A 15,652-nucleotide genomic window follows, 5' to 3' on the forward strand; every position below is an offset into this window, starting at 1 on the left:
AAAGCAGAGAATTGTCAGCACAGAGCAGCTCAAGAGACAAAATTTGCAATACGAGAGGTTTGGCCTTACTTACCCCATTTTGCTAAAAGTGGGGAATAAATCCTTAAAGATCTCCCAAAAAAAAAGTTCTACAAACTTCTCTAGTTTTAGTTGTGTTTATCTCACCTTCCCAGGGCTTGGTTGAGAGCTCTGTAAGCTTGAATTTCATACCACTGACTCCCTGATAAAAGGCCTCTTGTACTTTTGTGCTGGTCATTGTACTTCCTCTTTAATTCAACCTAAGAAGGAAACCATGAAATATTTGGTTTATTAATGCTGTTGAAAAGGAGATATTCTAAAAAGGGAAAACAAGCAAACATTGGTTAAATAAGGGAATATATAAATTGTGTTTCAGTGTTTCAACTCTGTGTTTTGTACACTAACCAAGTCTGGCTTCTGAAACTGCCCTTAGCTGTGATCTGTTGCAATAATTTCAATGTATTGGCATGAGCAGCACACACTCATCCAAAGCTCTGTGCCAGTGAGAGGAGGATAAACTGTTCAGACAGGTGAAAAAAGCCCAAACCAGGTACAGGCAGATGGACTCCAAACCCCAGCTCGATTGGCTCTTCCAAAAGGCAATGCCCCACTGGAGCTCTCCTTGATCACCAAAGCCACTCCTCACCCCAGCTGGGACCAGACCCTGCTTTCCCCAGGGAGGGTTCAGCAAATTCAACTTTTCCTCCTGACAGGAGCTGCAAAAGAGCTTTGGAGACAGAGGGGCCTCTGCCAAGGAGCAGGAGTCAGTGACACCAAGCCAAATTCCCAGCTTGGCATCACCTCCTGAGGTCTGGAAGTGTTTCACTGCAGAGCATGGGGAGATCAGGCAGGGGAAAACATGTTCCCCTTTTTAAAAACACATCCCTGAATGAGCTGCCCAAGGAATCCCCTTGCCAATCAGGATAACCATACACAGTGCCTGGTCTGAATTGGAACAATTTGCATTAGAACATTATTTATATCAAAAGGTTTTATTATTATTATTATTATTGTTATTCAGCCAGGGGAACTGAATTATTTTTTTAAACAAGCATAAAACTACACCAAAAAGGGTCTTTCTGTTGCTCTTTTGTACAGTATTAACCTTTCTAAACTGACAAGTGAAAGGACACGCTTCAGGAGAGAAAACAGCAGACTTCTAACCTCTTCTGACAGGTAACTTTCAAGTTGCATTTGGATAAGAAATTTTATTTTATGTACTTATGCCCTTTAAATTGCCTGTCAAATTTACAAATTCAATCTTTACAGCCAGAAAGTAAATTCAGTTTGATTTCACAGATTTAATATTTGTTCCAGTCACTCAGAATTTACTGACTGGCATGTGAGGTTTCCTTTTTCATTTTCCAAACGGAAGATGATTTCTTCTGAATGCTCTATGAACATTAAACCATTCCTTAAAAAGGAGCTTGGCTTTATCTGTGCATTTCTACAAACTGAAATACTACCTGGAGAAAGAAAAGGGTACTGCTCACCTCTGGAAATGAGGAATGATGATGGAAAAGTTCACTGAAGCCTTTAAAACATCACCATTGACAATATTCTCCTGTGTGTGTTTTGCACTTGTCTTCTAGTCCTGGGCAGTTTTATACCAATTTCTTTTTTTGGAAGAATGGTGTTACCAGTAAGATTATGGCCATTTGGAACCAGGGGAGGTTTACCAGCCCCTCACTTTGCCAGCAGACTGTGCAAACAGTGTTGGAATAACTGCTCCTGGGTCTGATGCTGGAAATGACATTATTTTTAAACACCTGCATAAACTCACTGAAGTAGCAATGAAACGCAAACCAGTCAGATAATCTAAATAAAATACAATATTTCCACATTCTTCTGATACATGTCAGTGCTATCAAGCCTACTCCTTGTATGCACAGCACCAACGCCATCTCATTGCTCAAATGATACAAACCCCAATTTTTAATATAAAACCCCATGAGTCTGGGGGGGTTTAACCCCAATCCCTTGCTCTAAGGGTCTAACATATCTCTACAACTTCCTTCTACTAATTTTCAAAGAGTTCCCAGAAAGAAGCATTCTGTTTTCTCCCTGCTGTGCTCCTGCCTGGCAGAGATGGAGCTGAGTGTGCAGGGGGAGGCTGTGCAGGTAAAAGGCCAGGGCCTGTCATTCTAATGCAATCAGAATCTATTTCATTGTGGACCTGCTGCATTCCCCCCCATCAATTCCAGGCCAGATTCAAGCTGACATGTTACATATGTGAAAAAGGCAGTGCCTCCTGCTAGCAAATATCCACAACGTGCAGGAAAGCACAGGCTAGAAGGGATTAGTTAAAATGTCAAAAGACAGCCTTTTACTTTTACCTGTTCATCCTTAAAAACATCCTCCCAGCTCTGGGGCAGGATTTGCAGACAAAGAGCTGCACAAGGCCCCTGGCAAGCTCTGCCATCCTGTAGCTGTCACCCAGATTAGGCTTTGATCTGTCTGGGAGGTCACGGGCACAGCCAGGCTCACTGCGAGCTCCCCACGTTCCACCTGCAAACCTCTCCTGCCTCTCATGCTTAATTACTCTGACATCTTGCACTCTGCAACGTTAACTGGGAAACAGCAGCGAAAAAAGATAAATGCCATGAACAATTTCATTTTTTTTAAAGGATTGGAAAGCTACTTGGAGGCAGTTTGTGCTACAGCTCAAGTGTATTTTTCAAAGAGAATTAGCAACGGAGGTTTTTCTCCAGTGACAACAACATTAAATGACATTTGTTACATTAGATTTTAAAATAAGTCACCTGTGGTGATGTTCCTTCATGTGAAGAAACTCAGACTTATTCAGGATATAAATGGATTCATACTGTGGTGACCATGGATTGTATGAGTTAGCTCAGCACAAGGCTGAGAAGAGGAACTCAAGAACTACAGCTTGGTTTTGACCCCCAAAATAACCTGAGAATTCACACACAGAACCTGCAGCCTTGTAGCAACACACCAGGCTGAAAGCAGGGTTATCCAGAATACACAACCAGTATCTAAAGCAAGGTATGCAAATATCAATCTATGGACTAATTATTTCTAAAGAAAAATCAATCAGGATACTGTGAACTGATTTATCAGTGCCAGTACCACCACATGAAGGTGGAATGGGCTAAGCCCATTTGTTTATTTTGTGCAATTTAAATCAGCAAAATGAACTCTGTTTGCTTTATTTCATCTGGCAGAGTTTTGAGGGGTGTCTTTAATGCATTACTTCACTGAACCACAGTCAAACTTTGCTTTTTAAGAACAAATATAAGTAACAGTTTACAATTGTTTTTTGTTTAACAAGTCAGGCCTGTTCTTTGATAGGACATCACCTCACCAACATCTCCAGCTGCCTCCTATCTGCTCTGGTAGGTTAAAGGAAGAGAACAGAGCTGGGAAAGGCCAAGAAAGCTGGGCCTGTGTCCCTGCATGGGCAGGTGGAGGTGGCACAGCCACACCTGGACCAGCTCGTGCCCTTCCCTCCCCAGCACTCTCCTCCGTGGAAAGAAAAAGCAGAAAATGGATAGAAGCATTTTCTGCCATTCCACTAACTTGTTTCTCTGGTTTTATGAGAGGAAAAATAGTAATGAAAACAAAGACATGGCTCACATCATCCAAAAAAAATTTTTAAAGTTACGTTCATGTTTAACATCTACTAATTCCCCACGTCTTAAAAACAAACAAGCAGAGCAAACACCAGGTGGTCACTCCCTGCTTCCATCCCAAAAAAGACATAAAAATGTTTTTTAAGCAAATCTCCCGTCCTAAAAATCTCATGTGTCCACTTAGAGTCTCTCTTGCAGCTGAACTAGCAATAATTAGAATTGCTCAGGAACACACTTGCCATCTACTTTCCTCCTGACGAATGCCAAGGAACCATAAAAGTTTGTGAGTGCAGGAAAGTTAAGACATGAAAACTCATTGCTTTTCTTTTACAGCTGAAAATTCTTCAATAGAAGCAGCACTGAACAGTGCAGCATTTCACTCACTTGAAAAGCAGCACCGAGGGCTGGGGTTTAACACAAAGAATGCAGATGTAAAGGCCTGGGTGAGTCCCAGACCAGCTTCAAACATCCTCACCCTCCCAGAGCCACTCACTGCCATGCCTGAACACAATATTCCCATTTTTGAGCCCACAGGAAAAAGATATTATGGCAGGATTTAATCTTTGAATGCCCCAAGCATTCCTAGGGCAGTGTTAATACAGAAATAATATGGAATATCAAATGCTTGTTAGTTAATTTTACCAAACTAGATCCTGTCAAGTACAATACTTAAGGTCATTCTAATGAGTTCATAGAACTAAATAAGGTCACTAGGCACAAATATAACACTTTTATTTTCATTTATATTTTATAGAAACACTGCATTTCCTCAGAAAGCAGCAGCACCCCCCAAAGTGCCAAGAGACAAGATCAATATTGGTACTGCTCAGTTCTCAGCAGGATGCTGCTGCTCAGAAATTGCCCAGGTGACCTTTTCTGCCTGAAAATTTCTAGGTGCACTTCTCAAAATTACCTTCCTTGGATAACACTGAATAAAAAAAGGAATAATTCCAGATCTCACACTTGCTCTGTCTCACAGGGGACATGGAAATATATTGGGATTAACAGTGCAGTGTGAATGGGGATATAATCAAAACTAGAGAGTTGCTGAGACAGAAAAAATGGCACAATAATACAGGGCAAGGGATGGTTCCCAACTCTGGTTAAGAATAATAATAATTTAAATTAAATGTTAAAATAACAATAATTTTCTTAGAAATCTTGCTTTTCCTAGAAGATGGTAAATAAGAAATGAATTTTTCCAGCAATCATTACATAGCACAAGATTCTTTCTCCTTTCAAGGGACACAAAACATAAAGGTTCAAAAACTGCCACAAGGACTAGAAATTCAATCTTGAAACACATCATCATTCTGAAATGACAGAAATATCTCAATTTGTTGAGACAGGAGAAGTGTCAACTTCAGCCAAAGAGCTGCAAAATGTTTGTATCCTAAAGTTACATAAAGCCCAGAAAATTGTGATTGAAGTGATGATTTCCTTGGTGTCAGAAGAGAGGAGATATTCCCCCTGGCAGCCAGGGGAAATAATTCCCATTCAAGGCAGACTCCAGCAGAGCCACTGCTCCCAGCTCCCAGCCCCAGTCAGTTTATTGGCCTCTGCTGATGGCAGAGTTGGACTTTCTGCATTTTCTGCTGTGTTTTGGTCAAGTCCTGCTGGCTGCTCCAGGATGAATTCCCTCTCCTGGAGCAGGATCAAAAGCATCTGCAGAGGTGGAAGTGCAGAAAAGCTCTCTGGGCAGGGGGCTCAGTGCCTGCACCTCAGAGCTGCCCATTCTCAACATTTCTCTTTCTTTTCAGCTCCCCAAGGTAAGAACACTAAATTATGACTTGAACTAAACAAGTCACACTTGGCTCCAAAATCAGATTTTCCTACCTCTACTTTCAGGTCCCAGAGGTAGGCAGAGGAAATCCTGGTCACAGCCAAAGAAGTCATTTTTGGCTCTGAAATAAATTTTCCTGCTTTACTGGAGCCAAACTCTACCATTGAGAGCACCAGAGCTTTGAGCAATCCTTGAACATTTTCTTTTATATTATTTTGTTTTAGCAACCTGATTCTTCAGCAATGTGAAACCCTTTGCAATAACACAGAATTAGGGCTTGGCCTCTTTCTTCAAGCAGTTTTGTTTATAATCAGGTCTGAGCCTGAATCATTTCTTTCTCCCTAACCCTGACAAAGTGTTTTAGACTCTTCTCTTTGTCAAAAGCACTGAACCTAAGATACAATATGCCTAAAAATGTTGAAGTGAAACTAAATTATTACCTTTAAAGCCTCCACAGAAATTACTGTAACTTATAAAAGCACAGGGTTACTTAAGGAATTCCAATGTTTGCCATTTAATACCAGGATTTGTGGCATACACTTAGCACAAACATATGGAAAAACTAAAATTGGATATTATTCATCACGCTTGACAATGAGTCTCTTGCCCAAGATTGATGTCTGGATCCAAAATGCTGCACTTCAAAATATCTAAGAGAAGTTAATTAACAGTATGTTAGCATCAGATAACACATCTGTGGGATTATCCATCTCTGGCTGTCCCATTATTTATGTGCCCTAATATTACAGCTCAATCAAGTTACAAATCATAAAACATATTTAGAAAGCAGGTTGATCACAGACAAGTCATATTAGTGGAGATGAGCCAACATCAAACTGCCAACATAAAATATTGCTCTCCAAAGGGCCAATCCCACAAAGCCTGCTGCCTGTGTCAGTCCTGGGAGCCTTACAGGGATTACTCACACAAGTAACAGCTCTGTGCAGGAGTAAGGGGTTATGGAATTGAGGCTTAAGAGGACTTTTATGAACCCAAAAAGCAGACATTCAAGGGTTTTTCATGTAGAAGCCCAGAACTTTTTAGTGATTTAAACCAATCCCAGCAGCATATCATTCATGGCTGTTCCAAGGGAATTGTTAATCACTTGCATTTCCTATTTTTAAAGGAATGTCATTATCAATCATCTTATCAGTTTCCTCCTCTGGAACCTCTGCTGAGCACCTATTGCTGTGGGAGAGCCACAGAGGCACAATTTTCTGTCCAAGGCCAACCTGGCCTGTGCCACTGTGGTTTGAATTTTCTGTCTGCTGAAAACTCAAGATCCTCCCCACAAGTTCAAAGCTTTACCCAGTTTTTTGCTTCACCCACAAAATCCAAAGAAACACCAACCAAATGTGTGCAACTATTCTCTAAGTGTTTCATTTGGGAATTCCAACTCCTTTCCCGAGCTGAAAAAGATGTTTAATCTTCCATATTTCTTTTCTATTTCTACAAAGATACTAATAACCTTCTTCAGAGTGACCATCCTTCTTCACTCCATCCTTCTTGCAACTCAGCTGGTAAAAAAATGAGCATTAATCCAGAATTGCTGTGGGTCTGATCACCCTAAAGTGTGAGCAAGACAAAACCCTGTTCAATATAAAGGCAGGTAAAATAAAAGCCATTTCCTGCAGCATCCTGAAGGAGCTCTGCCATGCAGCAGCTCTGCAGAGCTCATGCTGAGACTGGGGCCTGCCCTGCTCTCATCCAGAATTGATCACTGCAGAGCTTTGGGCATTCCCATCTCTAAACAGACCTTGAGCTGTTTGCAATTTGGCAGCTACTGTTTCCAGCCCTACTGAAAAATTTAGGGGTTTTCTTCAGTCTAATTTTTAAAAATAGTTCAACAGAACACTGATTTTTAAAATACAGTTATCAGAAATGGGCTGTAGTACCTGTGATCCTGATATTTGAAATATTTGGTTGACCTCAAGGTAAAATCAAACCACAATCCACTGTGAAGATAATTCAGCCAGAACACATATTTTTAAACCTAATTTTGTACCATTTAGAACCCAAACCCACTGATTTTCAGGAAATCATTTGGCATTAATTGCCAGCCACACAACAAAGGATTTCCACAATCCCTTGTCAGCACATGCCCCCAAACCCAGCATTTCTAACTCCAGAAAGAGACTGAGCACTCTTGAAATGTGAATTTTTACACTACAGAGGAGTGCATTATATTTCAGAAGGACAAAGAATGTTGTGGCTGAGTGAGTGCTCCAAGGAATTCTGCAAACATTGGAGGAACTGCACTCACCCAGCCTCCCTGGCCCTTGTAGGATGTGGTTTTTCCCAGCAAGGCTGGAATTAGGCACATGCTGCAGACAACAAAGAAGCCTTTGCTTGTTCACTTAAGCTCAGAACACATCTCTCAAACCAAAGCTGAGTCTGTTTGGCCTTTCAAGTGCAAACCTATGATTTTCTTGTTTGATTTGGCATTAGTGAGAACCAGAATCCAGCTGCTGCTGGTATTTATTTATCCTGTGATCCTTCACTTTGTTTCTTGGCCTCACAGAGCAGTCCCAAGAAGGAGCACACAGGACAGGCCAGTGACAGTGACTGGCAGCTCCTCAGTGGCACAGACCCCTAGAAAGAAGTGGTGTTACCCAATAATAAACCTCTTTTTCAGTGAGCAGAAAGCCTAGAAAAATACTTTTCTATATTTATTGCCTTTCTTTTCCTTTCAGCTCTGCAGTGCCTGCTCTAATGGAACATCATCTCTGTCAGACAAGCCCTGCTCAAGTCAAAAGGAAGGAAGTGTTGAGGTGGGCAATTACACAGCAGTGCAACAGGATGCTGCTTTCAGCACCTCCTGAAAAACACAAACAGTTTCAGATTTATTTAACTGCAGCCATTTCCAAATGCTGTTTTTACATGGGGCTTACAAGTTCTTGCCTAAAGTTACGAAGCTCGAATATTCCAAACAGTGCTGTCCTCAGTATCCAGGAAGAGTTTATGTTGTGTCATAAATTCATGTTCAAAACTACAAGCTAATAAAGCAGCACAAGCTTGGAAAAAGTTTCCAGTTCCACTCTGTGCTGAAGTGGGACAAATAATGACACTGAAGAAGGCAATGGGATCAGAAAGGTGAGACATACACAGTTATACTGGAAAATAATAACATCATTAAACAATCCTTATCTTTCCACCTGTTTTCTGCAATAAGCTGCCTTATTTAAAGCAGTATTAAATGGTTTTATTTTCTGCAATAACCTGCCTTATTTAAAGCAGTGCTCCACCTCTTACCTGTGCAAGGTCACTCAAAGAATTCAAATGGGATGGAGAGAAGTTCAAAGGTAAAAGATATTTTGTGCATAGTGTTTTGAAGATGACATAAAAATCTGTTTTATACATATTTATTTAGTTTTGAAAATAACATAAAAATCTGTTTTGTGGATATTTAGTGTTTTTAAGATGACACAAAAATCGTTGTGGATATTCGTGTTGAGATGCACAAAATCTATTTGGTCATAACGTTTGAAGATGCCATAAACATCTGTTTTGTGGATATTCAGTGTTTTGAAGATGCCATGAAATCCAGGCCAGCCCTGAAGTGATGTCCTACCTGCAGGTCCTTGACGTTTGGGAAGGGGATCCCGATGGTCACCACGGCCCTGGCGTTCTCATCACAGAAATCCAGCCCCTCACTGACCTTCCCTCTGCACACAGCTATCAGCAGAGCCCCATCTGCAAGAGCACAGAACACTCAGCATGCCAGGAGCAGCTGGGGAACAGGAGAAACTTGCACCAAAACCTTTTAAAAATGGAATAATGCACTGGCTGGAAAGGGGGAGTGGCTGTAAAATAGAGACTCGTTAGAGGGATGAGATGAACTCCACTTTGATCAATAATATTCTGATTTTGACCATCAAACAGCAAAATAATTTTGGACTATATAATAGAGGAGTAATTAATTATTTTAGAACAATGTGTATCTATAAGAAAATGTTCAATGATAAACCTTGAATTTTACTTGAAGAGTCTGCATCAACCATTCTGAATGGCTGAAAAATGTACCTTTTTCTCCTTTACATTTGATTGCATCATAGTAGATTTTCAGCAGCTCATCAAAGTCACTCTTGGCCCCTCCCTGGGGCTCTGCAATGACTGTTTTAACATCCTCCAGGTTCCTCCACAAGCCAGTGTGCATCCAACGGTCCTTTAACTTGTCCAGCATCTGAAAACCAACAGGAAAATCCATGTCAGCCACTTGAACTGCTCAAAGAAAGCACACAAAGACTTTTCTCTCAGTGAAGTTATATTATTATCCAGTTTTGTATTTGTAAATGCAACATTTCCTACCATGCATGGAACCTCAGCTGTGCAGCAATTGGGAAACAGTGGGAGCACTTATTTTGTTAATTAGAAATAATGCAGATGCTTGATTTGTCAAAGCCAAATCTATGACAGTGGCCATTAAAAAGCATCCTGTGTTACTGCTCAAATAGAGGAATGTTATCCCAAAAAAAATGGAAGTTATCTGTTTTGTGATCACTAAGTAAGATCAGAAACAAATTCTAAATCAATTTGAAACAAGCCTCTGTATCTTAAATTTCCAGAACTTTTCAACACTTGAAAATTTACATAGAGAAGTTGGGGAAGGGAATATTGATGTAGGATTTTTCAGCCTCCTGTGCTTCTTGAAGAGCCCCTCAGCTTTGTTACACCTCCCAAATTCTGAGCTGTGCACATTTCACTCCAAGTCAGAACACGTTCAAATAAACTTGTCCCACTTTTAATGCAAACACTGACAATGCTGCATTACAGAAATCAGAGATTAAAATTAGCACAGAACCTGAAGTCAGCTGGGTGTGGGTCATTTAGCAAAGGCATCAACTTCTACATGGAATTTTATCAAGTCAGGGAGCAAAAAAGTCCCTGCTTGAGCTGCCCTGGAGAGAAGGGCAAGGCAAGCAGCACATTCAGGGTGAGCCAAGGAGCTCTGGCTCAATGGACAGAATTCAATCCTTTATTCCACCCTTCTGCTGCTCAGTGATCTTTAGTGGGTTACTGACTCTGTGCACTTCATATATGAGATTTAAACTCAGATTCTGCAGGAAGGGCTGTGCTCTCACTGGGTCTGCACCTCCCTCCACTCCCCTCCTGAAGACTTTTCCATACTTTGCTCCAGGCTACACAAACTGCTCCATCTGGAAGCTGCACTTGCCCTGCTTCATTCCTCCAAAAGCCACAGCATCCCCTCACTGCAGCCCACTTGTTTCCAGTGCACTCCAGCCAAGATCCCAGGACCTTGAATGGGTGATTGTTACAAAAATAATCTGTCCCCTGTCCAAATCCACAGTCTGAGTGCTACACTGAAGCAGAACTAATGACAACTAATTGTTGTCACACTGGAGAATTTATAGGAACTGGTTACAAGGCCCTTTGCATTTTTCATGTCCTCAGCATTAAAGACCTGAACTCATTCTCTGACATGAAGAATTTGGATGGGTTCCTCACAAGTGGGGACAAATGCTGTAATTTCACATTTTCCCTGGTTTGTCCCAGCCTCTGCTCAGGGAATTACTCTTGCTTTACTACTGATGTGCCACCATTAGCAAGCAAGCACAGAGAGAGTAAGTGATGAGTAGTAGGGACAGTTTCCCCTCACACAGCTGTAGCTGCAGACTAAATCATCCCTGCTAAATGTGTCTGTCCTCCTGTCTGTCCCCTTCCCTCCCAGCTCTGTCATTTCCTGGCAGCATCCTGTCTGTAATCTCTTTTTCTATCCAGGCTGTAATCCTGTGACTGAGCAATGAGTGTCCATCTTGCCATCCCAGCCTGCCACTGTGGCCTCAGCTCTTGGATGTGATGTGGAGATAATTCTGGGAAAGCAAAGAATCAAACACATTACAGCTCCAAGCACATCCATTTGGGATCTGCCAGGGGCTGGAACACCATTATCTTCCCAGCTCTCATTGCTGCTCTGTGCAGCTGGGGGCTGCTGGGCCCCACTCAGCAATCCCTGCTGAGCTGGCTCCTGGCACTGCCAGCCATGCCAGGGCAGCCCAGGGAGAGAGCACAGCAGACTCTTGGGTAGAGCTCAATTTCACTTTTCCATTCATGAAACCATCCAGCCTTTATCTGCCAGGGTCACTCACCCCTGATTGTCTCCTCTCCTCCCACCCATGGACCCATGGGATTTCTCACCAACACACCCCTAGGAAGTGCTCTTGCCAGAAGGGCAAGACTCCTCACAAAAATTCCTTAATCCCTCAATTCCACCCTATTTCTCTCATATTTGAAAGAAGTAAAATTTATATTCAGGACTGCAAGGATGGCAGGAGAAAACCTTTATCCAAATTCTTAAGAAAAGATCTTTGCTCCTTGTGGGTTCCCCAGCCCCTCCAGGCAAGTCTCCCTTGGACCAAGCTTCAGCTTTCTTGTTCCATGGACAGCAACCATCACAACAAAAATCTGTGATTGTGATGGAAATAGGGGAATTATTTATGAAATCTTTGGCAAGAATGGAACAATTCATTTAATTCACACAACAGCTATTACCTCTTCCATTAATGGAGTTTGCTAGATAGGGAAACTTTCCTTGTATCCACAAAAGCACAGGACCCATGGCCTGGACAGCCACTAAAACAACAAGAATTATGGAGCTGACTGAATACAGATAAATAAAATATAGAACACACACATGCCTCAGAAGAGCCAGGAACCAAATGTGGGTTTCTCATAAAAAATTATTTCACTTTGGGTTGGAAAAGTGCAAATGGGAGCAAGATCTAATGCCAGGAATCACAGAAGGAACCATTAATGCCCCCAGTCAGTCACTCCTCCCACCCAAGGGAATAATAGTTCCTGCACTGGAAGGCAGCCTGTGTATATTTTATTAAATCCCTTAAAAATGGATTCTCAAATGGTTTATTAACAAATGGTCTTCCTCCAAGAGAGCAGAAAATCTTGTTAGAAAGAATCTGTCATCTTCCCATGCACTGAGGGATGTTTACTGGGCTAGCTTTCCCTTTTATTCCTTTCTGCAATTTAAAGACACCTGTCAGCTATGATCCATAAAAACCTGGGGCTCAGGGTGTAGCTCTACCATCCATCTCTGCCAACATTCCCTTCTGAGCAGTTTTTGGAATATTCTGGAAGTCTGGGGTGGGGGGAGCTGTTTACTCCTTCCATTATGCTGCACTCCAAGGCCAAACCCTGCAGTGTGTGCCCACAAAGGAGCAGCTTTGCCCTTCTCCATTTGCTGCTTTGTTTCATACAGTGCCAAAAATCACATTAGGGGGCTGCCAGGTCATGAAGCAGACCCAGAGATTTGTTTAATGCATTTCACCCTAAGGCAAGCTGATTGTAATTTCCACCATTGGATCAAACTTGGAGTTAACTTCAGGTGCTGGGGCTCAGCTTTTCCTGCAGGATCCATCACCTCCTGACAGGGATTTGTGGAGAAGAAAATAGCTGAGAAAAGAAGAGGTCTAACAGGAAAAATCTGGCTTATTTAACTCTTTTCCTGCTAATTTCTTTACATTAAATATTTCTTAAATATTTTAGCATTGATTCATGTCATAAATTAGTCACACCTTGTCAGCAGATAAAAAAAGGTATCACAGAAATAATCCAAAGTGCTTGGGGAAGCAACACCCAAAAATATCCAAGGATCCTCCAGAGCAGTACAGGACAAAAAGGAAAATGACCTAAGAAGCACCTGCCAGCAGAGTAAAACAGCTCTGACTTTACTGGGCAGTTTACCAACTCTTAACTATTTTAAAATAATTATCATTGCAATTGCATTGTGTCCTTGTGCACCTGTAAAACTACAGGCTGTCTCATTTCCCCACATTTATACAATAACTGGAGAAAAGTTATTTCAAGGTGAACAGAACTTACACAAATATCTTGTAACCCTTCTTAAAAATCTGCCATTATACCCTAAAATAACCCCACTCCTTCAAACTTTGCTTTTTTTTGATCTTGCCTCTATGTAATGATATGAAGTTGCACTTTTCATTGTTATTCAAATATTCAGGTAGTTGGAGGAGAGAAAGGGAAGAGCCATTAGGTTTTTCTTAATAAAATCACAGTATTGGCAGCACTGCTAGTGCAAAAAGTCTGAGCTCCCCGAGGGAGCAGCATTGATCTAAAAGCCTTTTCCCTGTGCTTGCTCCCAGGATTTTCTTGGTGAATAAGCACTGCTTCAAATCCAAGTGTGTCTCCAGTGGGCTGGAAACGTGTTTGAAGGGTCAAACACAAGTTCTACAAGCAGGCAGGCAGCACAAAACTCCAGAGATACCAACAGGAGCCGGGCACCAGGAGAACTTCTGGGAGAACAAGGGGGATCTGGTCAGCTGGGAATGAAAGGGGGGGCTGGCACTGAGGGGGGACTGGCACTGAGGGGGGGGGACTGGCACTGAGAGGGGGGGACTGGCACTGAGAGGGGGGGGACTGGCACTAAACTGGGTTCTCATCCCCCCACCAACACAGAGAGTGCCCCAGAGACCCCCAGTGCTGTTCTGCAGTGTTTGTATCTGACCAGAAAAATACCAGCTATCACAAAAGGTACCTTTGGTGGCACAACCTAACAAAAAGGATTTTTGGCTTTTTTTTAACTCTGAAAACTCTTAAATTCAGAGAGACTATCAAGAACTGCACTTCCCTTTGCTTTGCTACAAAATGTTTCCCCCATTTGGGCTGCCTGCAAAAAAACCAACCCCAGGTTGTTTTGGATCACGGAAGAACCCAGGCTCCACCTGCATCAGTGAAAATAAATAGTAAAATGTAAAGGAACCCCATCCACTGTGACAGGTCCTTCTGCAGCCTGAGGCCATCCCATTTTCCACTGCAGCAATCCTCTGCTGGTCCCAGGCCCAGGTGGTTTTCTCATGGCTGATTCCAGAGGAACTGAATTCCCTTCCAAACCTTCCAGCAGCACATCTGCTGAGTCAGTGCCTTCCTCCAGCTGGAAGTTTTTGTTCCAATCCCTCTGGTCCCAGGAGAATCACCTGGATCAATGTTCCACTGCCATTATGAAAGGATGTCACTGTCCCTATATTAGTGATAATCCTAAAACATATTCAGACATTAAATCAAGGCACTCCTTAAACAAAGTGGCCTCAAATTCCTGTTATTTCAAAGGAACTTGGAGAGTGGATCTGGCCAGACCTCACCCACTTTTTTTTGGTAACACAGGTTCCCATTAAATTAATTTCTTCCATGATTAAGATGGTTTGGAAAAGTAGAGAATTAGCAGAAGTTATTTGAGAGTTCTTGAACTAAGAACTTTGCCAAAACTTGGTACTAAATGGCCCAGAATCCTACAGGCAACTGAGCTCCAGGAACATTGGAACTCTTCACTTTGGGGGAAAAAGAAGAATTTACAAAGAATTTACCCATGTGGGGTCACAGGATCACTAATTTATTCCATTTTCACCTTCAGTTAAAAAACAAACAAACCAACCCCAAAACAAAACCAACACAGCAACAGCAAAAAGGGCCCTTGAGGTTAAAAGTGAACAGAAAGGAAACAACAGAGGGAAGAAAGGAAACAGGAATGAAAAGGGAATAAAAGATTGACGGGACAAGAACAAACTGCCTGGAAGGATGGATGTGAAAGGAAAATTGAGTTTCCTTCCAAAAATAGGAGGGAAAATATTTGGGCTAACTATCCAACAAACTCTAATGTCCATTATCCCAGCCTGAAACCACTTTGGAGCAGCACCCTGGAACCATCCAAAACAGCACCATCAAAAGCACAATGTCCCTCCACAGGAGCAAAAGGGATGAAAAGCAAGCAAAGAAATCAATCACATTTATCAAAATCACCAAAATTATTCCACACTTCATGAAGAACTAAAAGAATATTCATTCACCTCAGTCATTTACCCAACTGGCAGAAATCATTTACATTTCACCTTTTCTTCCTCTTAATCACCCCACATCCTTTTTTAAAAGGTTATTTTAATCATATTTTTCACCAAAAAAAAAAAGAAAAAAGCCTCAATTTTGCTCAACACCCAGACATTTGCTCTGCTCTGGGCTGGGACTCCACCAGCCAAGAATAACTGAGGCCATTGAATTATTGAAAGCAGTTGTTTGCACTCAATTAGATTTTCATGAAAGGTTAAGCAAGAAACTGATTCACAGCCCCTCCCCGTGTTTATGGGAGGGTTTGAACCCAGGAAAAGTCATTGGAATGACTGAGCCAATGCAAAATAGAAACTTTTTTTTCCACTATTTTAAACTTCAAATTTCATTTTCTCAGCTTCCAATTCTAACAGATTTAATTTCAAGA

General features: G+C 41.7%; 1 protein-coding gene across 50 annotated transcripts in view; it reads right to left on the reverse strand.

The window, feature by feature from the left end:
- Positions 1–15,652, reverse strand: part of BRIP1 (BRCA1 interacting helicase 1) — a 47,038-nt gene that overhangs the window by 6,602 nt on the left and 24,784 nt on the right. For all 50 annotated transcript variants that reach the window (XR_007779135.1, XR_007779123.1, XR_007779110.1 and 47 more), the window contains exons 15-17: positions 9,421–9,580; positions 8,969–9,090; positions 166–278 (exon numbers count right to left, since the gene is read on the reverse strand). Coding sequence is in view for 1 of the 50 variants with exons in the window: in XM_050981791.1 (XP_050837748.1) it covers positions 166–278; positions 8,969–9,090; positions 9,421–9,580 (395 nt within the window). In the remaining 49 variants the exon portion in view is untranslated. The remainder of the gene's footprint in view (positions 1–165; positions 279–8,968; positions 9,091–9,420; positions 9,581–15,652) is intronic.

Source organism: Serinus canaria, chromosome 19, assembly GCF_022539315.1.
Source record: "Serinus canaria isolate serCan28SL12 chromosome 19, serCan2020, whole genome shotgun sequence".
Lineage (NCBI taxonomy): Eukaryota > Metazoa > Chordata > Aves > Passeriformes > Fringillidae > Serinus > Serinus canaria.